The 23,042-nt window shown below is 36.1% G+C and overlaps 3 protein-coding genes across 3 annotated transcripts; 2 read left to right on the forward strand and 1 right to left on the reverse strand.

Annotated features, from left to right (window-relative positions):
- The first annotated feature begins 1,398 nt into the window (after nucleotides 1-1,398).
- Nucleotides 1,399-9,306, forward strand: mkxb (mohawk homeobox b). The gene is made up of 7 exons (XM_056744057.1): nucleotides 1,399-1,630; nucleotides 1,835-2,091; nucleotides 3,092-3,239; nucleotides 4,525-4,678; nucleotides 5,081-5,407; nucleotides 8,498-8,531; nucleotides 8,629-9,306. The coding sequence occupies exons 2-7, from the start codon at nucleotides 1,919-1,921 to the stop codon at nucleotides 8,819-8,821; spliced, it is 1,029 nt and encodes a 342-aa protein (XP_056600035.1). The 5' UTR covers nucleotides 1,399-1,630; nucleotides 1,835-1,918; the 3' UTR covers nucleotides 8,822-9,306.
- Nucleotides 9,307-10,287: 981 nt separating this feature from the next.
- rab18b (RAB18B, member RAS oncogene family) lies at nucleotides 10,288-16,348 on the reverse strand. The gene is made up of 7 exons (XM_056744493.1): nucleotides 16,209-16,348; nucleotides 15,383-15,438; nucleotides 13,417-13,478; nucleotides 13,135-13,207; nucleotides 12,904-13,022; nucleotides 12,158-12,224; nucleotides 10,288-11,885 (listed from the first exon to the last, which is right to left on the reverse strand). Exons 1-7 carry the CDS (start codon nucleotides 16,274-16,276, stop codon nucleotides 11,713-11,715), a joined length of 618 nt encoding a protein of 205 aa, XP_056600471.1. The 5' UTR covers nucleotides 16,277-16,348; the 3' UTR covers nucleotides 10,288-11,712.
- Nucleotides 16,349-19,964: 3,616 nt separating this feature from the next.
- Nucleotides 19,965-22,914, forward strand: LOC130418269 (patched domain-containing protein 3). The gene is made up of 4 exons (XM_056744317.1): nucleotides 19,965-20,681; nucleotides 20,941-21,062; nucleotides 21,168-21,313; nucleotides 21,389-22,914. Exons 1-4 carry the CDS (start codon nucleotides 19,965-19,967, stop codon nucleotides 22,912-22,914), a joined length of 2,511 nt encoding a protein of 836 aa, XP_056600295.1.
- The last annotated feature ends 128 nt before the right edge of the window (nucleotides 22,915-23,042 follow it).

Consider the following 23,042-nt stretch of genomic DNA (forward strand, 5'->3'; position numbering starts at 1 on the left):
TATTAATATCTAGATACTGTGGTATATCGGCCATAAATAGCTTATCAGTTTATCGGTGTCAGCTTATCGGTTATCGTTATGGGCCAAAATGTACATATTGGTGCATCCCTGTAGGACAAAGTTTTTTATCCACTTTCATCTCTGCAAATTTAAGGAAACCTGGTTCAAGCAGAGTACATGCACAGTTTCTTCAATCGAAAAAATAACATATTACAAAATCAAGTGGGAATGAACCTGTTTTGAAAGTCGGTAGCTTATTCAGTGTTGCACAACTTCGGAGCGAAAAGCTCTCTGTTTTTTTGTGTGTGAATGAGAGGTTACATGTCTAGTATCAACAAATGTATCGCTGAGGGAAAGGAATTTATAGTGTGTGTTGCTGTGTTATATGCTTGGACTACTAGAGAGGAATGTGCTGTCTGCTTTAAGGTGTCATATGGGGATGCTCTTTGTGATTACAAATGCTTAAAAATACCCCTTTGTGAGAACATCTGTGAACGGCTCTTTAGTGAGAACTTACATTTGACCACAAGGAAGTATATTTTGAAGAATGTTAGCAACTGCGATTTCTGGGGTTCTTAAAAAATAGTCAAAGTTGCCCCAGAACTGTTTGTTTTCAAATTCTTCAAAATAGCTTATTTTGTGTACATCAGAACCAAAAAATATGAAAAACTTCAATGGTGCACCAGAAATCTCAGTTGCTAACATTCATCCAAATATCTTTCTTTGTGTTCAACAGAACAAAGAAATGTATAGAGGTTTGCAACAACTTGAGGATGAGTGATTCATTCATTTCGGGGCGAACTATCCCTTTAAGACTAATGTGTTTATTCTAGCCGATACTATGAATGATTACACTATGCCTATGGCAATGATAGCATTGCTATTTTTGATGTTTTTTAGATTTTCAGCTCTTTTATTTTTCAATTGGCTGTCATACTTCGTGGTGAAATATAATATGCGTCTCTGTAATATCTGTCTTAATATTTAAAAAACCACGATCAAATACTTCTCTTACCGATATTTACAGGCAGCATTTATAATGCAATAAAATGTCTAAAAAATAATAGCGACTAAATTACAGTTATAGCTACGTTTAAAACGCTAAAACAGACGCTCCTATCAACTCCATAATACACGTTTCACCCCAGCACAGATCAGACTAAAAAGCGTTCCGTTTGCCTTGTTGCTCGAAACCAGACGGTCTATAATTACCCGTAATGAAATGTGTTTCAACAGCGCTACAATATAAACGCTTTCCATAAGATAAGTGAGAAAAGTCTGCTCGAGAACTCCCCAGAGTTGTGTTTGGAGAATGTCCAGCCCCGCTAACAGCCAGATGCACAGTAGCCCCAAACGGAGACGAGCCGCCAGACTCTCTCACCTGAGCAGGGATACATCACTTTCATGTTGTCTTATGAGCTTCAGCTATATGTCTGGGAAACGCGAGATGGGCTGTGTATTCAGGTTCCGGGGTGCAATACCCTCTAGTGTTGGTTGATATAGTGGGGAGTCAGACAGCAGTTCACAGTTGCGGAACGCGGCGGTGTTGAATATGAGCAGATGGGACGCAAGACACCGCGCGCCACTAAAATAACGACGCTGTAGTTGAAGGTACTAACGGGGTGTATCGGTAAGTTCTGGTGTGTTTTATTAAGCCTTTCGTTAGAAAATTACAATTGAAACATATTTTTCCTTTTGATTGCATTCTGTGTTTACTACATTAATGCTTGACAATGTCTTTAAAAAACTCAACATCTTAATAGTTGCAAACAATGTGGAAACAATAAAGGAAATGGCATTCTCAGTTATAAGTTTTGACTTTTTTTCTTCACAGGGGCATTTATAAGAGCAACATTTCGGACGATCTTTGGAGATACATTATCATTTTTGGCAAATGGCATTTATTTAAGCGAGGGAGATGAACGCGGTAGTCTTCAGTAAGTTTGATCACCTGCGCTTTGACGATAGCGTGACGAGCGTCGAGAGGACCAGCAGGAACTATTTAGAGGTGATCGATGGACAACGCACAGATTTACTGTCAAGCCACAACGTGATGGATGACACCGAAGCTGTTAAACACAGGAGAAATGGGTATGTCTGTGGTCCATTAAAGAAAACTACTATGCGTGTGAAATCAGCCTCAAACCTACAATAAAACATTGATTTAACCTATTCCACCACTCCATATAGTTGATATATTGAAAACGCTTAAATATAAACATTATATAAAATATTTGTATTTATGTATTTAGGCAATAGTTTAAGGACGTGGTTGAATACATTTGATCATATTTATTTATTATAATATTTATAATATTTATTTATTATATATTATATAATAATAATACTATGATGATATGGTTAACTTTTGGTATTAAAATAATTATGGGGGTGGTACTACATGCAACAAATGATGATAAAGGTGGACAGGTCAATTAAATGGAAAATGTTTGAAAAATAAATGCAACAAAACAAAATTGTGAGTATATAATATAGTTTTAATAAGGTCGAGATAGAAGTCATTTTAATAATTTACTACAGCAACCTGCATATACTGTAGGACATTATGCTTGCTGTATGTATTAATTCTCTTTTATTAAAACACCAAACCAGAGAGGAATAAAGTGCATTGGTAGTTAATTCATCACATCAGTTTATATTTAAGGTATATGAGGTGTTACGCATACAGTAAGACTTGCACTTGGTCCACAGTGACATCTGCTGATTGTTTTGGTGTAGAATATGGTGCCACTTCGGATTGATCCAGCATGAGTAAGATTTCGCTTGAATGCGTAGTGATGTTGGTATTTTCCATCATTTGTTGCATTCTTCAACCACTTTGTTTACAACTTCACCAGTCTCCATTTCTGTTCTCATGTAAAGTGTTTGGGTTATGTTTTTGCAGTTCGATAATTTGCGTTAATAAAGTGATGAGTGGCATGGTAGTTTTGCTGCAGGTTTGTAGAAACTAAGTTATTGATCCAGATTACACAAATGGTTGATCAAGATGTGACTTAAATGTTTAGATGTGTGGCCCACTCTTAAATATATACTTACCTCTTTGGCTCTCCATGGTGTTTTTCATGCGCAGCGGAGGGAAGGTGCGGCACAAACGTCAGGCCCTGCAGGATATGGCTCGACCACTGAAGCAGTGGCTTTACAAGCACAGGGACAACCCGTACCCCACCAAGACTGAGAAGATTCTGCTGGCTTTGGGCTCGCACATGACCCTGGTTCAGGTGAGATCAAAGCCAGCCTTCACTCTGTATGGCAGGGTTCCTGCTAGATGCGACTTATTTGATGAGGTTTATTCACATCAGAGTGAAGTGGTTTAATGCATCAGTGGTTGGTCTTGGCCCATATGTGTGTCTTGAAATAAAAACAACTACAGAATTGGGAAAAAAGATTAAAATTTAGTTGATCTGAACAGTACATATACCTCGTTGAGTCTCGTGCATGTTGTTTATATTAATTCTGGAGCTGCCAATCAGACGTGCATCACAGTTATATGCCCATTGCATAAACCATACACTTTGAAAACAGATGTCTCAACATTATGTTACTTGTTGGTACAACTTGATATTCATTGGTCCATAAATGATGGTTAACTTCCAGGCCGAGAGTAATCAAATCAGACTCCACAACATCATGTTCCCTCCACCAAGCTCATGGAATGAGTTTTTGTGTTGGCATGCTGCATTTTGTGCTTTCCAAACATATGGCAGCGTGCAAAATACTCAACCTTTATCTTATCAATCGCTGGATGATTGTCCCAGTAGTGCTGTTGAGTATTCAGGTGGTCTGCAGGCAAATGTGAAACAGGCAACAATGCACACAGCTACATTTGCTCTGCGGTTTATGGTTGATTCATAAACACATACTAAACGAAGTTATCACATTAAGATTCGTTGATAGAACATTTTTGCAGGACATCCAGTCCTAAATGTAGCAATTGTGCCGAATTTCTTCCATTTGTAAACTATTGTCCTGATTATGGACTGATTGATGGCCAAGTCTGGAAAAAGCTTGTGTAACCTGTCCAGTCTCATGAACATCAACAGATTTCGTGAGGCCTGCTGAATCTATTTTGATTGAGTCATATTGGACATGAGCAGAGTCCCCTCACCAAGAGCAGAGCACTAAATTGTGTTTCTGATATTGTAGAACAGGTCGATGTAAATGCTAACTTGGCTGCCAATCTTTATCATCAGGCATGGTGTCTATTGCTTCAATTATGATATGGTGCTACTAATTTCGCATGTGTTGTTGTTAAATAAGACTCTATTTAATATTGTGACATGGATAAAGATCAGATATAATATTAAAAGCCGTTCATGAAGAAATCCAGCCCATTTCAAAGACTTCCTAAAGTTTTTTCCAAACTAATATAAAGTGGGTGACAGCCAGCTAAAAAATAAAAATATGACTATGTATTGCGTCATTGCGACTATTGCATTAAATCATTACCCCTGAGACTGCAATCAAGATAAACCAATTCAACAATTGTGGTTTTGTATTTTTCAGGTCTCAAACTGGTTCGCGAATGCAAGACGTAGGCTCAAGAACACAGTTCGACAGCCTGACCTCAGCTGGGCTCTACGCATTAAACTTTACAACAAATATGTGCAAGGCAATGCAGAGAGACTCAGCATTAGCAGTGATGACACAACATCAGACGGTACAGTGTGCCTTACTATTCTCCACATATTTTTCCATATTGTGAACAAAACCGTGAGAAAGAAGTTCGGGAATCATATGTGACCCAAAAATCGAATGTTTATCTCCTGCAAATTAGACATTTTCTAAATGCATTGCCTTAACTGGATTTATGAGGTGCATTCTGGGATGTTTTTGTAACACACATTCTGTAAACTGGACACTTGCCGTTTTTCCATATCTGGTACAACTTATGTATTTCTATTATAAAAAACAAAGCCAGATTAAACCAATCAACTAAAAAAAAGAATATGTTTAAGACATCAGGTCATAACAAATATAATTTTCGCTGGGACTGTATGTTTCAATAATACTAAGTCTATGTCATTTTGGAGTGAAAATTGTATAAATCTTTGTTTCACAGATGGTGATAGCCCTTTACTAATGCAGGCCGGTGAATCAGACTTTCCCAGACCTTCACACAAGAGTGTTATTCAGGATAGCCGTGGCAAAGGGGTGGGGCGAAGCACTGACCCCTCTATTTGTGATGACCACGTCTCTCCACCGAAATACAAGAACAGTTTGTTGAACCGCTATCTAAATGATTCGCTTCGCCATGTAATGGCTTCCGAAAAAGTTCTGGACTCTCGAAAGAGGAATCACTCCGGATCATTTAGCTCCAACGAGTATGACGACGATTTCCTCTCACCTTCATCATCAGAAGCTGAAGCAAACTTCACCTACCGTACAGGTAAGAAATGTTACTAAACTTCAGGCTCGGATACTTTGTTCTTATTGTAGAAACATTGTTTGAGTTTCATCAGAAGACATGCATATACGCATGCAAGTCTTTATTTAATAATTTGAGTATTATACTTAAAGGGTTAAGATGCAAAATGAACAAGACCTTCTCCTGGTCTGTTATTACTCATGCAGCTTAAGTGGTCCAAATTACTTTTCTGATGCAATAAAAAATTAGCGACTGAAATTTCCTCTGTATTTAAGCACTCGTTGCAACATAGACATACAAAGTTTGCTCTGTACTGTTCTAAATGTATAAGTCTTACATGTTGTGTTCACTCCTGTGTGAAGACAATATAACATTAGACACGCTATAATACTGTACATGCTGTGGGTCTCATTAGAGTGAATAATTAAGTTGAATGTAAAGTTGTGGTTTCATTCATGGTTCGACCAGTGAATGGAAAGTACTTGGACTCGGTTCTCTTACAGTTTATGAGAACACCTGCTGATGTCCCTTGAAAGCAAATGCTTTCCAACGTTTCCATAGTTTGATTCATCATTAACATAATTCCGACTCAACATTTCAAAATGTCCTTTTTCTTTTTTGATGTTTGTTTTGCCTATGTGTCCTTTTGGACAATTTTCGGAAAATTAAGAAAGGTTCTGGATTTTATTTATAATCCAGCAATGCACTAATGCATGACCAAATAAAGCAGTTTGTTTTGCTTTAAGTCAAACAAGCAATCCAGTAACACAATGTTGGCATTTAAAAAGTGAAACTAATATAAAATGTAACATGTTTCTTTGGTAAAAAAGTGGATCTTATTGGAGCATTTGAATTTAATGCATTTGCCTAATATGTTTCCTGTCTGTTCTCACATATACTTTAGATATTGCAACATAAAAATCATGTAGTATTATTATTTAAGTATTTTCTGTACACGTATTTTCTGCTACTGTCTGCTATTTGCTATATATTTTAAGGAAGGTTGCATGCGGCTTTGATTATTTGTTTATAAAACAGACTTCAATAATCTTACAATATCATTAATAACTTTAATAATCTTTTACAGACAAATCCAAAATCTATATACTACATTTATTTTATAACTCTATTCTCTCAATGTTTTTGGGCTATTTCCTCAATTATGGGTCTTGGATCTTTTAGGGAAAAAAATATTGATTTACAGATAGTAATTATCCTATAATATATATAACCAGAATTTATTAAATATCCTGAGATATAAAAGAGGAACAATGAGCAATATTATTTTATTCTAGACAGTACCGTGCTGGTGGTGTACATGTTAACAGGATAAAGTCGTTAAATAAGCCTTCTGAAATCAGGAAAAGCTTTTTGTCATTTCTAAACATGTGACATTTGTCAAATTGATTATACATGTAGTGCTGTACAAGCAGCACTTGAAGAGTTGAGTGGTTCAGTGAAAAGTATCTGTGACCTCAACATAAACTTCCCACATCAATCTCATAAAACAAAAATGTCAATATTTTCAGATCATAACTCTGTTACGTGGTTCAAAAAGGAACATATTTTCAGCCACTGATATCTGTGAGAATGAGCCGCAAAAGGTTGTGATAGACTTTTAAAGGAGACAAAGGTATATTTACACGCCATTTGACCATAACTGAGAAAACAGCAGGAGGCAGTAAGTTCTGTGTTGACTTTTTGTGTGTGTGTGTGTGAAAATGATTCAGGCTTCTTCTTGTCTCAGAAGAAAACTGTTGCAGATGCTGTAATGTTGAATCCTAAAGAAAAATTAAAACCATCATGTGACATCTTAGTTGCCTATGCACATTCAATTAAAAAATATGTGAAGGAATTAATTTTTCCAGTTAAATTCAATCAATGGCCAAATGTTCAATGAAAATTAGCACAGCCTTATTTATATATTTTGTTTCATTCGTGCAATCTCATTTAGTTAATGTGATTTTGGTTAATAATCAGTTTTTAAATCAAGCAAAAAGATGAGAAGCATTCAGTAGCACACAGGAAACAAGACCAAATGATTTATTAAAGGTTAATAGTAGTTCTGGGCACGGCTGCTGTTTAAGAAATCTGAGATGGAGATGTTTTAGGCAAAGAACACTGAGAAAAGCGTTTTGTGTACTTGTGCTTGTCGTCCAGTTTTCCTTCTCATAGCTCCCATAAGAGAGATCTTTGTTTATTTATCTGAATGCTTTGAGCAGAAAAGGAAGGCAGCTTCACCATAACAATTGGATTTATGTAGATACAACATACAAAAGATGATTTTAATTTAAACAGTCCAAACGATGACTGTAAAAATGAATTGTAAAGGATTTGTCCTATAAATAAACAAATGTGAAAGATTAATTAAAAAAATGATTCAAATATCCATCTCAATTTGTTTGAGCTGTGCTCTTCCATCCAACAGAACACAATGTTTTCTGCCATTCATTTTGCATTGATGATACTGTCAAACATTCTGATGATTTAATTATTCTGATATTGACATATTAATCTGTCTGTTTTACATAGTTTAACTCAATGGAATACCTCACAGTTTTCTAAGTCTCCGTTTTTGGTAGTCACTGTATAGGCTAAACACAGACTTTTTGCTGGGCAGAATGTCACTGACATTTGAAATGGCATTTGCAAAACAAAATAATAATAAAAATGTGCAAAAGAAGGTCCAATAATTTAAAAGATTCCAATCACTTCCAGAGTGGTGGAATAAAGTGTCTGTCTCTGACACTCAGCAGATATGCTTTTCCATCTCAAGAGCGCAGAAGAAATGTAATTGCATTTGTTTTGGCTGGAACGCATGAATGTGACTGTAGGCACGGCCTGAAGAACTCCACTTGAGCACAGTAGACACACACTTATTTTACCCATGAACATGGACACGTACATGTAAAAGTACATTTACACATCAGTTCTGTCAATTTGAGTTAATCAGCATAAACAATTCATTTCATAGTCAATTAATATGCTGCAAAGCATTTCAGTTTGCAATGTAAGCAATGCGCAGATCAACATCTAAAACGCAACATGTGCTTACGATATGAATGTTCAGTTTGATTCATTTCACCTAACTGTGCTATTTTGTCTTTTCAGTAACATTGGGCTGTGGTACACACCAGGGTGAGAGGTAAGACTTATATTGTATTTTATTATGTATTGTATGCACATATTAATAAATAATAATAATGAGAGACTCCCACATAAACCGTTTTTTCTGGTCACAGCTGTGCTAGTAAAGGTTGCGGACGGGGAAACAATGAGACCTGCTGGAAGGAGCTCCATGCTGCCATGGCTCTGACCAACCTGGCCCAAGGAAAGCAGAATACAACGGCAGGAACCACCAGCTGTATCATCCAGAAGTCTTCCCATATAGCAGAGATTAAGACTGTCAAGGTGCCCATACAACCAAGACATTAGTGGCAGACAGACTGGATGTCGGTCTTGTAATAGGCCGTACTCGCTAAAGACTACCTGAACACTTAAGTATAGTACATGCAATAATTTACATAGTTATACAACCGCCTTTTTCGGGAAGGACAAATGTTTCTTGACTGACCAGTGTGCCTATTTTTCTACAATTGTCAAGTGAGAAATTACGAATTTGCAAAGATGGATTTTTTGAGGCTGAACACAGAAGCACAAAACTTTTACTCCAGTTTACGTTGTCATCATTTTTAAATGTTGTCAGTGACTCAAATGTAATATATTCAAATACATATTCCGTTTTTCTAAGTTAATTTTAATGTAAATTGACACAGGATTGTTGTCATCCTATGACAATGCATTATATGTGGATTCTTCTGTTTTGTCAAGTAGAAAAGGAGGCTTTGAAATGTTTTGAATATTCTACACAATGAGTGAATTAAGTTTTGAGGTTTTGTCTTTTTGTTTTGAAATGCACTCAAAAAGGTTAAGGGTACCAGTTCACTTTAAATAATAATAAAAAATGATAAGAATTGAACAAAAACCATAAGCATTTTCTCAATCAGTATTTCTGTTGAAAAATACTTAGAAAAAATATCTAAATCTATACGTATGCATTATATGTTTATATTTCTATATTGTTTTAAAGGATTTTTCAAAAACATAAAAAATTATTTCTGCTTAAACGAAGAAAAAGCATATTCCTCCACCTTCTACACAGTGCCCAGGTGCTTGTACTTATAAGTCATTTGCATTTAAGTTATGTACCTGATGGTTCTTTATGATACAGTTTTGCATATGTCTTACCGGACACATTTAAGGAGTAAGAAAGGAAAAAGTCAGGATGGTATTCTTGCATATCTGACCGCATGCTTTGTTTTTCTCCCAAGTCTTCTTTTGCTACACCCAAGCTCCAAGAGGACTCAAACATATTTTTCACCTTTCCTTTGGCTTTATTCTGACTTGCAGTCATGCAATGGTCAACTGCTCCTGCTGTATCAACACACAGAGCCCAACACAAATAGAAAAACCCCAAATTCTGAAATTGAGAAGAACCAGGAACAAAGATTTAACTCGCTTGAAATCTGTTGATTTTGATCTTGTTTCAGTTCCAGACATCACAGCAATATTTATATAACAGTTTAATTGCGGGGTTGTGCCATATTAAAGAGCGGAATCCGACTGTCAGTTTATTGTATAGTTGCCCGTTGCGTGAGCTTTAGACAGACCTGTGCACATGAAATCAAAATCTTCCTATCAAAGAACCATTACACTTCAACGAACAGGAATTCATAACTTTGCTACTCACGCATGTTTCAGCCTCAAATTGTGGTACTTAATAGCCAAATACAGATACAAAGCAATACATCATCTTTAGGTTAATCATGTAAACGATGACAGCTATAATTTAGGCATCTGACCATAAGATTTACTAAACATTAATGTTTAAAACAATTACATTAATTGTAATTAGCATATTTTATTGTGTTTATTATAATTATTAATGCATATGTATATACAAAATAATATAATATGAATATATTTCACAGCAAAGCAATAAGAAAAATTAATTTTCATTTCCACTCCCACTCAGTAATTTCTACAGATAACCTCTAGAACATCTATGGTTATACAGACTTTAACATAAGACAAGATATGTTTTAATGCAAAAAAGGAAAATAGAACTTTTGATCGCAGTTATATTATTACTCCTTGCTGTCCACAACATTGCAGAGAATGTACTTCATAGTTCAAGTACAACAGCATTTAAAAGAAATAAAGCATCTACACAGCGGAGTATGAAGCATTCATAAGAGCAACACCGTCCCATATGACCTCAATTCCCATAAACTGTAAAAGGTCCTAATTGTGGTACTGGTTAGTGTTTGGTGGTTAAGGAAAGTCATTAGCAATTGTCGTCATGACAATATACATTTTTCAAACATCTCTTTTAGAGGAATGCAAGACAAAAACATTAACACTCAAACTTGATCAAGATAGGCCATTCTGAATGGGTACATTAGCATAATCTCTACATATTCATGCAGCACTAATAAATATTAAGGCATGATCAAATCTTTGTGTTTAAAAAGCATTTACAATACAGAATGTATTTTTGGTATTCATTCTCACGTAATAAAGAGAAACACATTTCATGGATAGAAGTGACAATCCTTAAACACAGGCGAGTAAAATGGGCAGCCTTGTGTGATATTCAGATAAGTTTGAGATCATCAAGGATTATGTAACCAAGTAAGTTTAAATGTATGTATTGTAGTCCCAAAACAAACAGCACTGCATTTCAAATAATAATACACAATGTAGTTACACAGCATCTCATAGACAAATGCCTATGAAGTTATTTCAGCGTAGATAATTCAGATCAGCCACTGAATATTATATTTAAAAAAAAATAACATTTCTAAGAACGGACCTTGCGAAGCAACAATTGAAGAAAAGTATCACAATAATTACATGGAGAAAGTTTTTTTGAAAGTTTAAAAAGAGTTACAGAAAATGAAACATAAACTAGCGAAGGGTATGAGAGAAATTTAACATGTAGATTGGGAAGACCTTACAATGTCACGGCCCCTCTCGGCATGTTAACTAGCCGTAAATCCAGGCACTCAGACTGTAATATTTAACCGGACGTATTTTGCATAACAAATGTTTGCATATGCTACTGGCAAAGTAGCACTGTAAAACATCAATCAATAATAATAATATGACATAAAATACTGGGACTCTAAAGACATGAGATCTATGACAGGGTGTGCAAACTGCAAAGGTCCCTTTGACCAGATCTGAGGGAGCAGACCCTTCCTCCTCAGTCGAAGGTCTCATATAGAAACATCAGTTTGTGGTTCTGGAGCAAGGTGAGGATGTTAAACCAGGGAGCAGTAGCCCCCGCAGGCACCATGAGGCTGCTGTTCATGGTCAGACAGCTGAACCCCGTGACCCTGGATGCTGCTCTCCCAGAGCCCAGGCGTCTGCAAGATCTTCTCCACCAGTTCTTCAAAGGCACATTGAACTCCGTCCCGTGTTTTTGCACTAGCCTCTGTTAATCACACCACATGGGTAAAGATGGAAAGAGAGGAGATTAGGGAACGCGTCTCATTAAAGCAAGAAATATGAAAAGCAGATAAAGATATCAGAGCGAGACATCAGAGTCCAAAGATGAATTAATGACACGGACACCATAATCAAAACTAAATCTAATAGTAATAATAATAATAATCTAAAAGTGTCCACGTGGAGTTAAAGAAAAGACTCAGACTTTTAAAACATCTCATACATGTGAAAGCAAAATTAATAAGACAGAAAACCTACCGATAAAAAGCATAGAGTGTTTCCGTGCAAACTTCAAGCCTTCATTTCTGTCTACTTCACGATTGTCCTGCAAAAGAAAGGTCATTCATTTAAATCTAGAACTCCAATACAATAATAAAAGAAATGAAGTTACAGAAGACTCCAAATGTCTTTAAATGTTACTATAACATTTTACTTAAAGGTCACTTTCTCTAACATCTATGGGTCTGGACACATTTAGAACTTTCCTAATAAGAAAAAAAGACCGCATTTCTACTTTACTTCCTTCATAGGCCATGTTGCACAATTACTAATTTGCTTCCATCTGTTTCTATAAGTCAGAAGGAATTTGTTAAAACCTTGTAATGCGTTTTTTCTAGTCAAGAAAAAGGTCATATTATTTACCTTGCCAAAAATGCAAACCAAAATAATGGGTGAAGGCATCTGTGGTTTAACAAATGGCAGTATATAGTAAGATGGTGAAAACATCTTTTAGTGTCACCATTATAAAGCAGCTAAACTGGTGGCTCAGAAAAATTCATAACTGAGATTAGGTAAATTTTTTTACTCGGCATGCAGCAACGCATAAGGAAAGAATTAAACAAATGTGGAAAAACTATTGATTTATGTGAAAGAATTGTTCATGACACAAGCTAGCTGCAAGCCGATTAGTCTTTTTAACATAAACCCTCACCCCAAGTATAACAAGCAGCTACCAAGACTGTCTGCTATCAGTTTAGTATATTTACAAAATGAATCAAACAAACCTTGTCGATTTTGTTTCCGACAAGCATTTTAACCAGGTCGTTGCGTGTGCAGTATGTCTCCAGTTCATTCAGCCAGTTCTCAAGCTTGGTAAACGTATCCCGCTTAGTAACATCATACACTATAAGGAATGAAAACAACAATTTAATTTAACTTTCAAGCCCATACTGACATAAACTAGTGTGAAAAATGTCTGCAGGTTTTCAGAGTAAATATAGAGAAAAAGCACTAACCCAAAATGACGCCCTGGGCTCCTCTGTAGTAGCTTGGTGTTAAAGTTCTAAACCTCTCCTGACCTGCTGTGTCCTAAAATTGAAAAGATTACAAAGATTTCAGCAGCTTTCTCATCAGGACACTAATACAAGATAACATCAAATATAGCTACAAAGTGTGTCATAGTGCCATCTAGTGGAATAAGACAAGTGAAAGCAATAGTGTACACTATAGTGTGGACAAAAATTCAAATATTGAACATCAAGTACTAATAAACCACTTAAGAGTATTATTGTACTTACCCATATGGCCAGCTTTGCTCTGTTGCCATCTACTGCAATTGTTTTCACTTTGAAGTCCACACCTAAATAAACCCCCCCAAAATGTACTTTCAATGATGCTCAACAAGAAATACATTTACAATTATCACAATGCTTTTAAATAAAACACTAGAGCGATGAATTAAGACATGAATTTGAACCCATGCTTTTTTATGAAAGAGGGAATCGTATTCATGCAAACACCCTGTAAGTGTCAAAACTGAAAACGCCCTTGTTACTGAAATAACAACTGTTATTAGCACCAGGCCCAGCAAACGCAAGGTCCTGGAATGCACCTATCTGTCATTCATAGGTTGAACACCGCCACCACAGAAGAATATCACAACTACTTCTCTAGCCCCGCCCACTGGTTTGCGCATGACTACTGACTTCCTGGTTGTGGAAGAACACAGTCGCTGCACAAACTTCCTTCGGAATTCCGAAATTAGTAATGCATGGTTGAAGTTTATTTTTAAAGACGTTCCAGCACACATGGGTAAAACATTACAGCGGATTCCTTTGTGAACAAGGCACAGGTCGACGCTGGATTTGCGGAGAGACTAAAATTAAAAGGCAGTGCTGTGCCGTCAATATTGGATTCGATAGGAATGGCACAGCAATTTTATACAAGTACAACATTTTTGTACTATGCGTCACTAGTGCTTTGCTGCAGATCGCTTGATAGGCCTTGATAGCCCTATATGCACGGAATTAGTATTACCTGGGGACCTCCAGTCATTTGTAATAATTGAGGTTGTCTGTGAACATAATCCCGTGCAAATCAGCCATGTCTGTAATTTGTAAAGTAAAAATTCCCCCACAAATGATCTACCATATTTTGACGAACACGGAGGTCTTGTGATAATTTAAGTCCAGTGAGAATCGGCATTTCTGTGATTTGGTGGGCTCATATTTCATTTTACAAGGTTTATCCACCGTTTGCGAATAATGGAGACCGTTTTTTGCAGGCGCCAAATAATTTTTTTAAGAGCCATACTACATTTTTTAATAAAAAAAATTTTTGTTAGCCCGTTATGTGTAAAATTTCCCTCTCATAGGTTTGCTCATAATTTTTTTTCTATCAATTTGTTTTCCCTCATAAACAGGGTCATACTGAACATACAGCACTTTTTTTTAAATTCGATGCGGCACGCCCATTAAAACTGAGCCTTTGTCGAGCAGGCCTCAAAACCCGGGTAAAAAATAGCCTTTTTATTTTTATGTTTTTATTGTAAAAACCATGCGAACGTCATAAGTAGACCTCATACAACAGTATATAACAATAAACAAGCCAAGTTGAGAACACCTTTAAATGCATTTTAAGGGATAGTTCACCCAAAATTGAAAATTTTGTCATTATTTACTTACCCTCATGTATTTGTATACCTGTATAAATTACATTGTTCTAATGAACAAAGAGAAAGATATTTGGAAGAGTGTTAGCAATTTTCAGTTCTGGGACATCATTCACTACCATAGTAGGAAAAATGAAATCATTAAATTGTAATCAAAGGTGCCCCAGAACGTTTTATTTTCAAAATATCAAATTTTGTATTTAAAAAATAGAACAAAGACATTTATATGGTAATGCATGATGAACCAGAATTGAGAATTGCTAACATTCTTCAAATATCTTTCTTTGTGTTCAACAGAACAAAGACATTTCTACAGGTTTGAAACAACCCGAGGTTAAGTAAATGATGACAGAATTTTACATTTTTGTGTGAGCTTTCCCTTTAAGCCCTATTTTATCAGTATTCTGCTTTCATGGAAACAAACCCATGACCTTTGCGCTACTAACAAAATGCTCTACTAATTCAGCTACAGTGTTATAGTGATTTAAACTCAGTGGTATTGGCTTTTAACCGATTAAAAATCACGCACGATATGTTACCAATTTATGCCAGGATGTTATAAATACAATCACAATCACTAATATGTGACTCACCAATAGTAGCAGACAACTCTGGGTCGAAGGTGTCATCTGTAAAGCGCAGGAGTAAACTGTGGAAATAGAGAAATACCGGCACATTAAATGTACAATCACGTTATAAAGTTGTTAAACTGTAATATTTGTATAAATGCTGAATGATTTGCAAGGAATACTTTCGTTCTTTACCTTTGAATTTTTTTATTTGCTTTCTAATTTAGTGTGACGGTCATAAGTCACTAATTAGTTCTTGACTTTGTAACTGTTAAACGTCTATGTACAAAATCCTTATTAAAGTGTTATAACTGTACAGATACATTATACCTGTACACATATTGTTAGTATTTAAGCCTAAACTCCACCTAAGGCCTGTTTTGTCTGGAGTTGACTGCCACATAATCAGCCGCTAGCAGAACTGCTATGGGAACAGCTGTCAGCTAATGTTAACATTTTGTTCACGCCTCATTCAATTTTAAAAGGGGGGCGACAACAGAATCGGTGTACAGTGTATTTAACACCAGCATGTTTTACAAAGCCAAACTAACATATGCTGTTAACTGTACACAAGTTCTACTATTCAAATGCTAGCAAACAACAGCTTACAAAGAAGCCAACAGGGTTCAGAACACCACGATGAGCTTCAACGTTACCCCAAAACAACCAAGTCTTGAGGCAAAATCAAGTTTTATACGTGAAGTTTGATGACTGATGGTGTTTTAAACTTTGAACAGATGCGACAGTCAGCTTTACTTTAGCCGTGTTTAAATGGAGATAACGTTACAGCTAATGCTATTTGACAACTCATTGTTTTGTCGGAGACGACTGAAAAATACATTGACGTTACCTGGATTTACCGACACCGCTCTCTCCGATTATTAAAATCTTTAACGTTGTCAGCACGTCGTCGTCCATGTTCTCGCTGTTTACACTAAACTGATTAAACTCCCGTTCGCTCAACTTGTTGCCTATGCTGGAACTTCCGGTTGAGTCATGACGTCACGAGGATCGCGTTAGGTGTTGCGTAAGAACGTGCAACGACATATTTATCAGATGATACCACTTTATTCTTAAAGGATAAAGAGCAAGTTTCATCTGTCTTTAAACTATTATTAATGCCTTCTCTAACGCTTCTGGTCTCAAACTTAGTTTATCTAAGTGTGAAATGATTTGCTTATTTGACACTGTAGAAACTGAAACTTTTTATCCAGAGCAGAAGGATTATCCAGATGTGTGTACACTTCCTGTCTGTAGCTTTGGATAATCACACCTCCAAAATTTTGGATAAGATTTTTCTTTATTTTAATTGTAGTAATAAACCTCACAAATTGAAGAAATATGTTTTAGCAAACAAAAGGAGTGATGGGGGTCTTGAAGTCCTGAAATTTGATGATACTAACAATACATTAAAAATTAATTGGTTAAAAAGATGAGGGTCAGATTCATTGAGGTCTTTTTTTCATAATAATATATATTACATTGGGTAGGTAGGTGGCCTTTCTTTTTGATGGAATGCTACCTATTAAACTGGCAAGATTTCATCAACAAGCTTCTTTAGCCTGGAAACGGGTTTACAACCATAACTCCCTCACCCACAAATCAATATTATAGAATAATTTAGAAATAGATCAGTTTTTTTTAGAAATGGTATAATAAAACATATTTTTTGTTGCTGATCTATTTAACTCCAGTGGTTATTGGTTATCTTATGAATGTTTTATAAATATCCATCAATGTCACGTTCTTTTTAAAGAAATTAACTCCATTATAATGGCAATTACTGATGGATTGATATGTCTGATGAAAGCTTCCCTAACCCATGAGTCATGCTCCAAACAACTTTCACAGTTATGTTTCGGAGGTGTTTCGCTTTTAAGGAAAAAATGTAATAATACATTTATTCGTCAACTGTCTCAAACTCGAAACTCAATTTTTCCAAGAGGGATTTTTTTGGGCTTCCAAAATAGATAACATTCAATGGAGAAACAATACTGTATATCCAATAAAGTGAAAGAAGTACATCTACATTTCTTTGCATGATACACCCTTGAAATGCTATTGTGTCGAAATTTTGTGATGTAAAAAAGAAAGTGAAGATATTTTTCCTTTTCTCATGTAATGTCATCACTTTTCTGGAAAGAGTTGAGTTTCTATTGTTATTCTAAAGTTAATATGGACTGTATTTTACACGTTAAGGATATTATTTGCTTTATTGAAAACAGAATCTACTGTTAATTTTCTATGGAACCCCGTTTCCGCCAGGGTTGGGAATTTTTTTTAGAATTAGTAAGTCACAATAATGACTTTGTATCTCATAATAATGAGATACTAAGTCGAAATTTCGACTTATTAAGTCATCATAATGAGATACTAAGTCATTATTATGAGATACTAAGTCATAATAATGAGATACTAAGTCGAAATTTAGACTTAGTAAATCATAATAATGACTTAGTATCTCATAATAATGACTTAATTATCTCAAAATAATGAGTTACTGAGTCGAAATTTCCGGGGGGGGGGGGTTGATTGTATGTCCAATATGTGGATGCCATTATTTTTTCAAGAAGATATTTATGAAGCTATTTTGGTTTTCAAAAGTATTTTGAAATTTCACACTTAGATGAAATTTCGACTTAGTATCTCATTATTATGACTTAGTAAGTCGAAATTTCGACATAGTATCTCATTATTATGACTTAGTAAGTCGAAATTTCGACATAGTATCTCATTATTATGACTTAGTAAGTCGAAATTTCGACATAGTATCTCATTATTATGACTTAGTAAGTCGAATTTTCGACTTAGTATCTCATTATTATGAGATACTAAGTCATTATTATGATTTACTAATTCTAAAAAAAATTCCCAACCCTGGCGGAAACGGGCTTCCATTGTAATGAGGCTCAGCTCTGGAGAGTAAACATTCACTTTAAAGATATAGCCTACGTCACCGTAATTGTTTCAGTTTGTTGAAAACTGTGTCAAATTGATGTTAGCCAGAAATTTACAAATTAGATAGATTAAATAATAAATCTAGTTTTTATATTTTTTTGACTGGTTTAACATAAATTAGGTGGAGAAATAGGGATTTTTAAATTTACATGAACAAAATAATGAATTCCATCATGAAAACCATCATATTTTTATATCGTTTGAAAGGCATCATAGGAAGATTTTATGTTTGGTTTTAGACAGTAACAAGAATATTCTTTGACAATTTATAAATATTGCATTTTATCACTCACCACCAGCTGGCGTCTTTCTCTCACTGCACACAGTTCTTGATTGAACACTATTTTCAACACTGCCATCTAGCGGCACATTCTGCAAACAGCAGCGATTAGTTGAACATTACAGTTGATAAATGGTTGATAAAATGTACGTTTTTACAAATTCTAGGAAAAAGTTTGCTACTGATGTAATATAACTGTTTTAGTCACAACATAATTTTTACATCTGTGCTATCCCATAGTGCTTTAAAGCAAAGTGCAGTAACTATCCAAACACTGAAACGGAGAAAAAAAATACTTTAAAGTTTTCACATCACACAGTTTTTACACACATTATTTTCTCTGAAACTGGACAAATTGAACGAGGAGACACAAGTGCGAACAGATCCAGATGTCATACTGCCCCTTTTCAAGCCTCATCTCAATTTTATCAAATGTGTAATGACACAAATGTGTGAAATATTATAAAGAATTCTAAACATTAATTGGTGCCTGGTAAAGGACACTACTCTGCCAAAAAGACTATTCAAAAATATTGCTCATATTTTATACTTTCTTTCTCAAATGTTGAATTGCTATGCAAATAATTGACTGGTTTTAGAAAGGTCATCAATTTCTAATTTACACAAGAAATGATGACATGATTGCTCTCAAATGCATAATTATTGTCAAGAATTGTCCGTTTTTATTTCATAAACAAAGTTCGATTCAGTTGATGTGGGGGAACAGTCATCAGTTATACATCTCATTATGCATGAAACAAAGCGCAGCTTTTGTGTGGTTCCAGGTGATTGGTACTGGGATGTGGGCCCATCTATCTGTGGGAGTCTGGGGCCCTAGGGCATGTGTCTGGGGCCCTAGGGCATGTGTCTGCAGCCCTGCCTGTCACACCTGTGAACAGCTTAATGGAAAGAAAGCCTTGATACAGGAACCTTTAAGATGGTTCTAGTAATCCAGTAGTTTTTATTGCATTAACAACTTCCACAAAAAAACTAGGTATAGCTACTTTTCTTAAGAATCCCCCATTCGATCTCATCCAATTTTCTCAAGAGTGTTTTCATTGTCTGCTACTTCAATAGGATAATTGTCTCTGTGCCTGGATCACTGCTCCAGAAAATTGTTTGCTGTAAGAATAACTTCAACTGTTTGACTATACAGGCCTTAAAGGTAATTCTAGTGCGGATGCATAACAGTTATTAAGAAACAAAAGACTTGAGGTCTGAAGAGATCCTTTGTATTCTTTATGTTCTCTTGTGAGAACCCTGCAGAAATCTGAGCCGTTGGTTTGTAAATATTCAAATGAGACTCATATAGCTTCAGTGATGGACAGAGGGCTCATCTGTAGATGTTTGTAAAGCTCTGGTGAAGTCATGGTGTCCTGCATCACAAACTGCATAGAAAAACCTATACGAATAGGTTTTGAGAGATTTGGCAAATTCGTCGGGCTTCACCCGTGGTGGTTTGTCAGTCTTCCGCTGGTGATGTCCGCAGCTCTAGGAGGAGGATTTTACTTTGTGCAGGAGCTGAAATCAAACAACATAGTGGAGCAGTTCACGCCGAAGAATGGACGTGCAAAAGTGGAGAGGCGCTTCTTTCAAGAAACGTTTCCACAGACAGACACAGAATTTTCAGTGCTGCGACAAAACACCGATGGGGTCTTTGCATCTGTGATATTTTCTTGTAAAACAAATGTATTCAGCGCTGATGTATTAGAGGAAATCCTAAGCATAGATGGTGAAGTTAAAGGATTTATCGTGAATCATAGCTCAAGGCAGTTGACTTTCTCCGACATTTGCGCAACTGTGAATGGAAAGTGTTACCCTAACGCATTGCTTGATGTCTTAAATTACAATGCGAGCAATATTAATTTAGTCAACGTAACATTCCCTTTGTATTGTCAGTCGGAGTTCAACTGTATTTACTTTGGAAATGACATCAGTGAAGTGGATGTGGATGACAATGGAGTTGTTCAAAGAGCCAAAGCAGTGAGACTTATATATTTTTTACAAGAGAACTCTACACTGGGAGACATTTGGCTTCAAGGATTTGTGAACTTGTTGGGTAATGCGACAACCTCCCTCACAGAAGTAAGTATTCTTTATAACCTCTTTGATAATGTCCATATCAGGTAGATTGTTTGACCATTATCAAAGCTTTGAAAATATGAAATTATCGAAATGTTTTTCAAAGCTTTGATAATGGTTATTGATGTCAATTTCACATTTTGGCATCAATAACTAACTACATTTAATATTTTTAATAGTGAACACTGGATATATAAAATTTTGTCCATTTTAAAAGTGTCCCATCAAATTTTTTGAAATCCTTTACATTTTTTATTGTCAGGTGTCCTTTTTCACCTCGATTTCAAGACAACAGGAATTCGAGAAGAGCACTGCATCCGTCACACAGCTTTTTGCAATCACATATTTTCTTGCCATTTCATTTTCAGTAATATCTTGCCTGAGGTTTGTATAATGCCTCATACTTTTTATCAATCTTGACATTGTAAGATTTTAAATGTTGTAATGTTTTAAATAAATCTCTACACATTGTTTGACCTCACTCAACAGGCTTGACAATGTCAGGAGTAAAGTGTGGGTGGCATCTCTTGGAGTGTTCTCGACTGCACAAGCAGTGCTGTCCAGTTTTGGGTTGCTGCTACTCTTGAATGTGCCCTTTGTTATCACTGTTGCATCATCTCCATTTCTTATTCTTGGTAAGATGACATCTCTACCCTGAAATGTTTTTTTTTACCTTATCTGAGGTTTCAAATGCAAAACTTTATTCGCAGGGATTGGTATCGATGACATGTTCATCATGATCTCCAGCTGGCAGAGGACCAACGTTCAAGACTCAGTGCCAGATCGCATGGCTTGCACCTACAGAGAAGCAGCCATTTCCATTACTATCACCACATTGACTGACGTTCTAGCGTTTTACCTCAGCTTCAGCAACCCGTTTGGCTCCGTGCAGTCTTTCTGTCTCTATGCTGGCACGGGCGTGTTCTTCTGTTACCTCTATAACATAACGTTCTTTGGGGCTTGTTTGGCTTTAAATGGTAGGAGGGAGGGGGAAAACAGACATTGGTTGACTTGCATGAAGGTTCCAGAAGAGTACTCAACAGGACAATCTAAAGCATACACTGTGTGCTGTGTTGGAGGTTCTTATAACCATACCACAGGAACCGAGGAAGTACATCCAATGACGCTGTTTTTCAGAGATTACTACGGACCGCTTTTGACAACAATTTGGTGTAAAGTTATTGTAATTGTTCTATACCTGATATATGTCGCGGTTAGCGTTTATGGATGTCTGAGGCTTAAGGAGGGCATTGATCTCAAGAATCTAGCACTTGATGAATCATACGTCGTCAAATACTATGAGGCTGAAAAAACTTATTTTGATTATTATGGTCCAAATGTGATGTTAGCTGTCAATGGTACATTTCAATACTGGGATGAGAATGAACGGCAACTACTTGAGTCTTGTATTGTACAATTTCAAGAGCTTGATTTTGTCAAGAACATATCAATATTCTGGGTTCATTCTTTTGAGAAATATGCGAAAGAAACCAGCAAAGACATTAGCTCTGAGGCAGAGTTTAAAACACATCTGTATGAGTTTCTGGACAGTCATCCCATGTTAAGACAGGATGTCAACATAACCAATGCTAACATAACTGCTTCACGTCTGTTTCTTCAGACATTCAACATTTCCTCAGAGAAGACGATGCTGAATTCATTACGAGAGACAGCCGAGAACTGCCATTGGCCGCTGTTGGTCTATCATCCAGCATTTATATATTATGATCAATATACTGTGATCGGTCACATCACCGTTCATACCATCGGTGTAGCAACAGCAGTCATGCTAGTAATTTCTCTTGTACTAATTCCAAATCCACTTTGTGCCCTTTGGGTGACTTTTGCCATAGCTTCAGTCATTTTGGGAGTTACAGGCTGTATGGCACTATTAAACATTAACCTTGATTCAATCTCCATGATAAATCTGGTCATAAGCATTGGGTTCTCTGTGGACTTCTCCGCTCACATCTCGTACATGTTTGTGTCCAGTGCTAAGTCTGATGTGAATGAGAGAGTTGTGGAGGCTCTGACGCACCTGGGCTTTCCTATACTTCAAGGGGCCTTGTCGACGATTGTGGGCGTCGTGGTCCTCATAGCTTCTACAAGCTACATATTCAGAACACTCTTCACTATTGTGTTCCTGGTCATTGTGTTTGGGTTATTTCATGGCATTGCGTTTATTCCAGTGTTTCTAACTTTCACTGGATATTGTAACAAGTTGTGGCAACACTGATCCAGTTTGGACACCTATTCACACTTAACAAATATACATTTCATTGTATTAAGAGACAACATATAAAAAAGTATTTTCCATAAACAAATGATGCAAGATTGTTCCTTTTTTTTGTCATTTTTTGTAAA

Source organism: Triplophysa dalaica, chromosome 3 (assembly GCF_015846415.1).
Source record: "Triplophysa dalaica isolate WHDGS20190420 chromosome 3, ASM1584641v1, whole genome shotgun sequence".
NCBI lineage: Eukaryota > Metazoa > Chordata > Actinopteri > Cypriniformes > Nemacheilidae > Triplophysa > Triplophysa dalaica.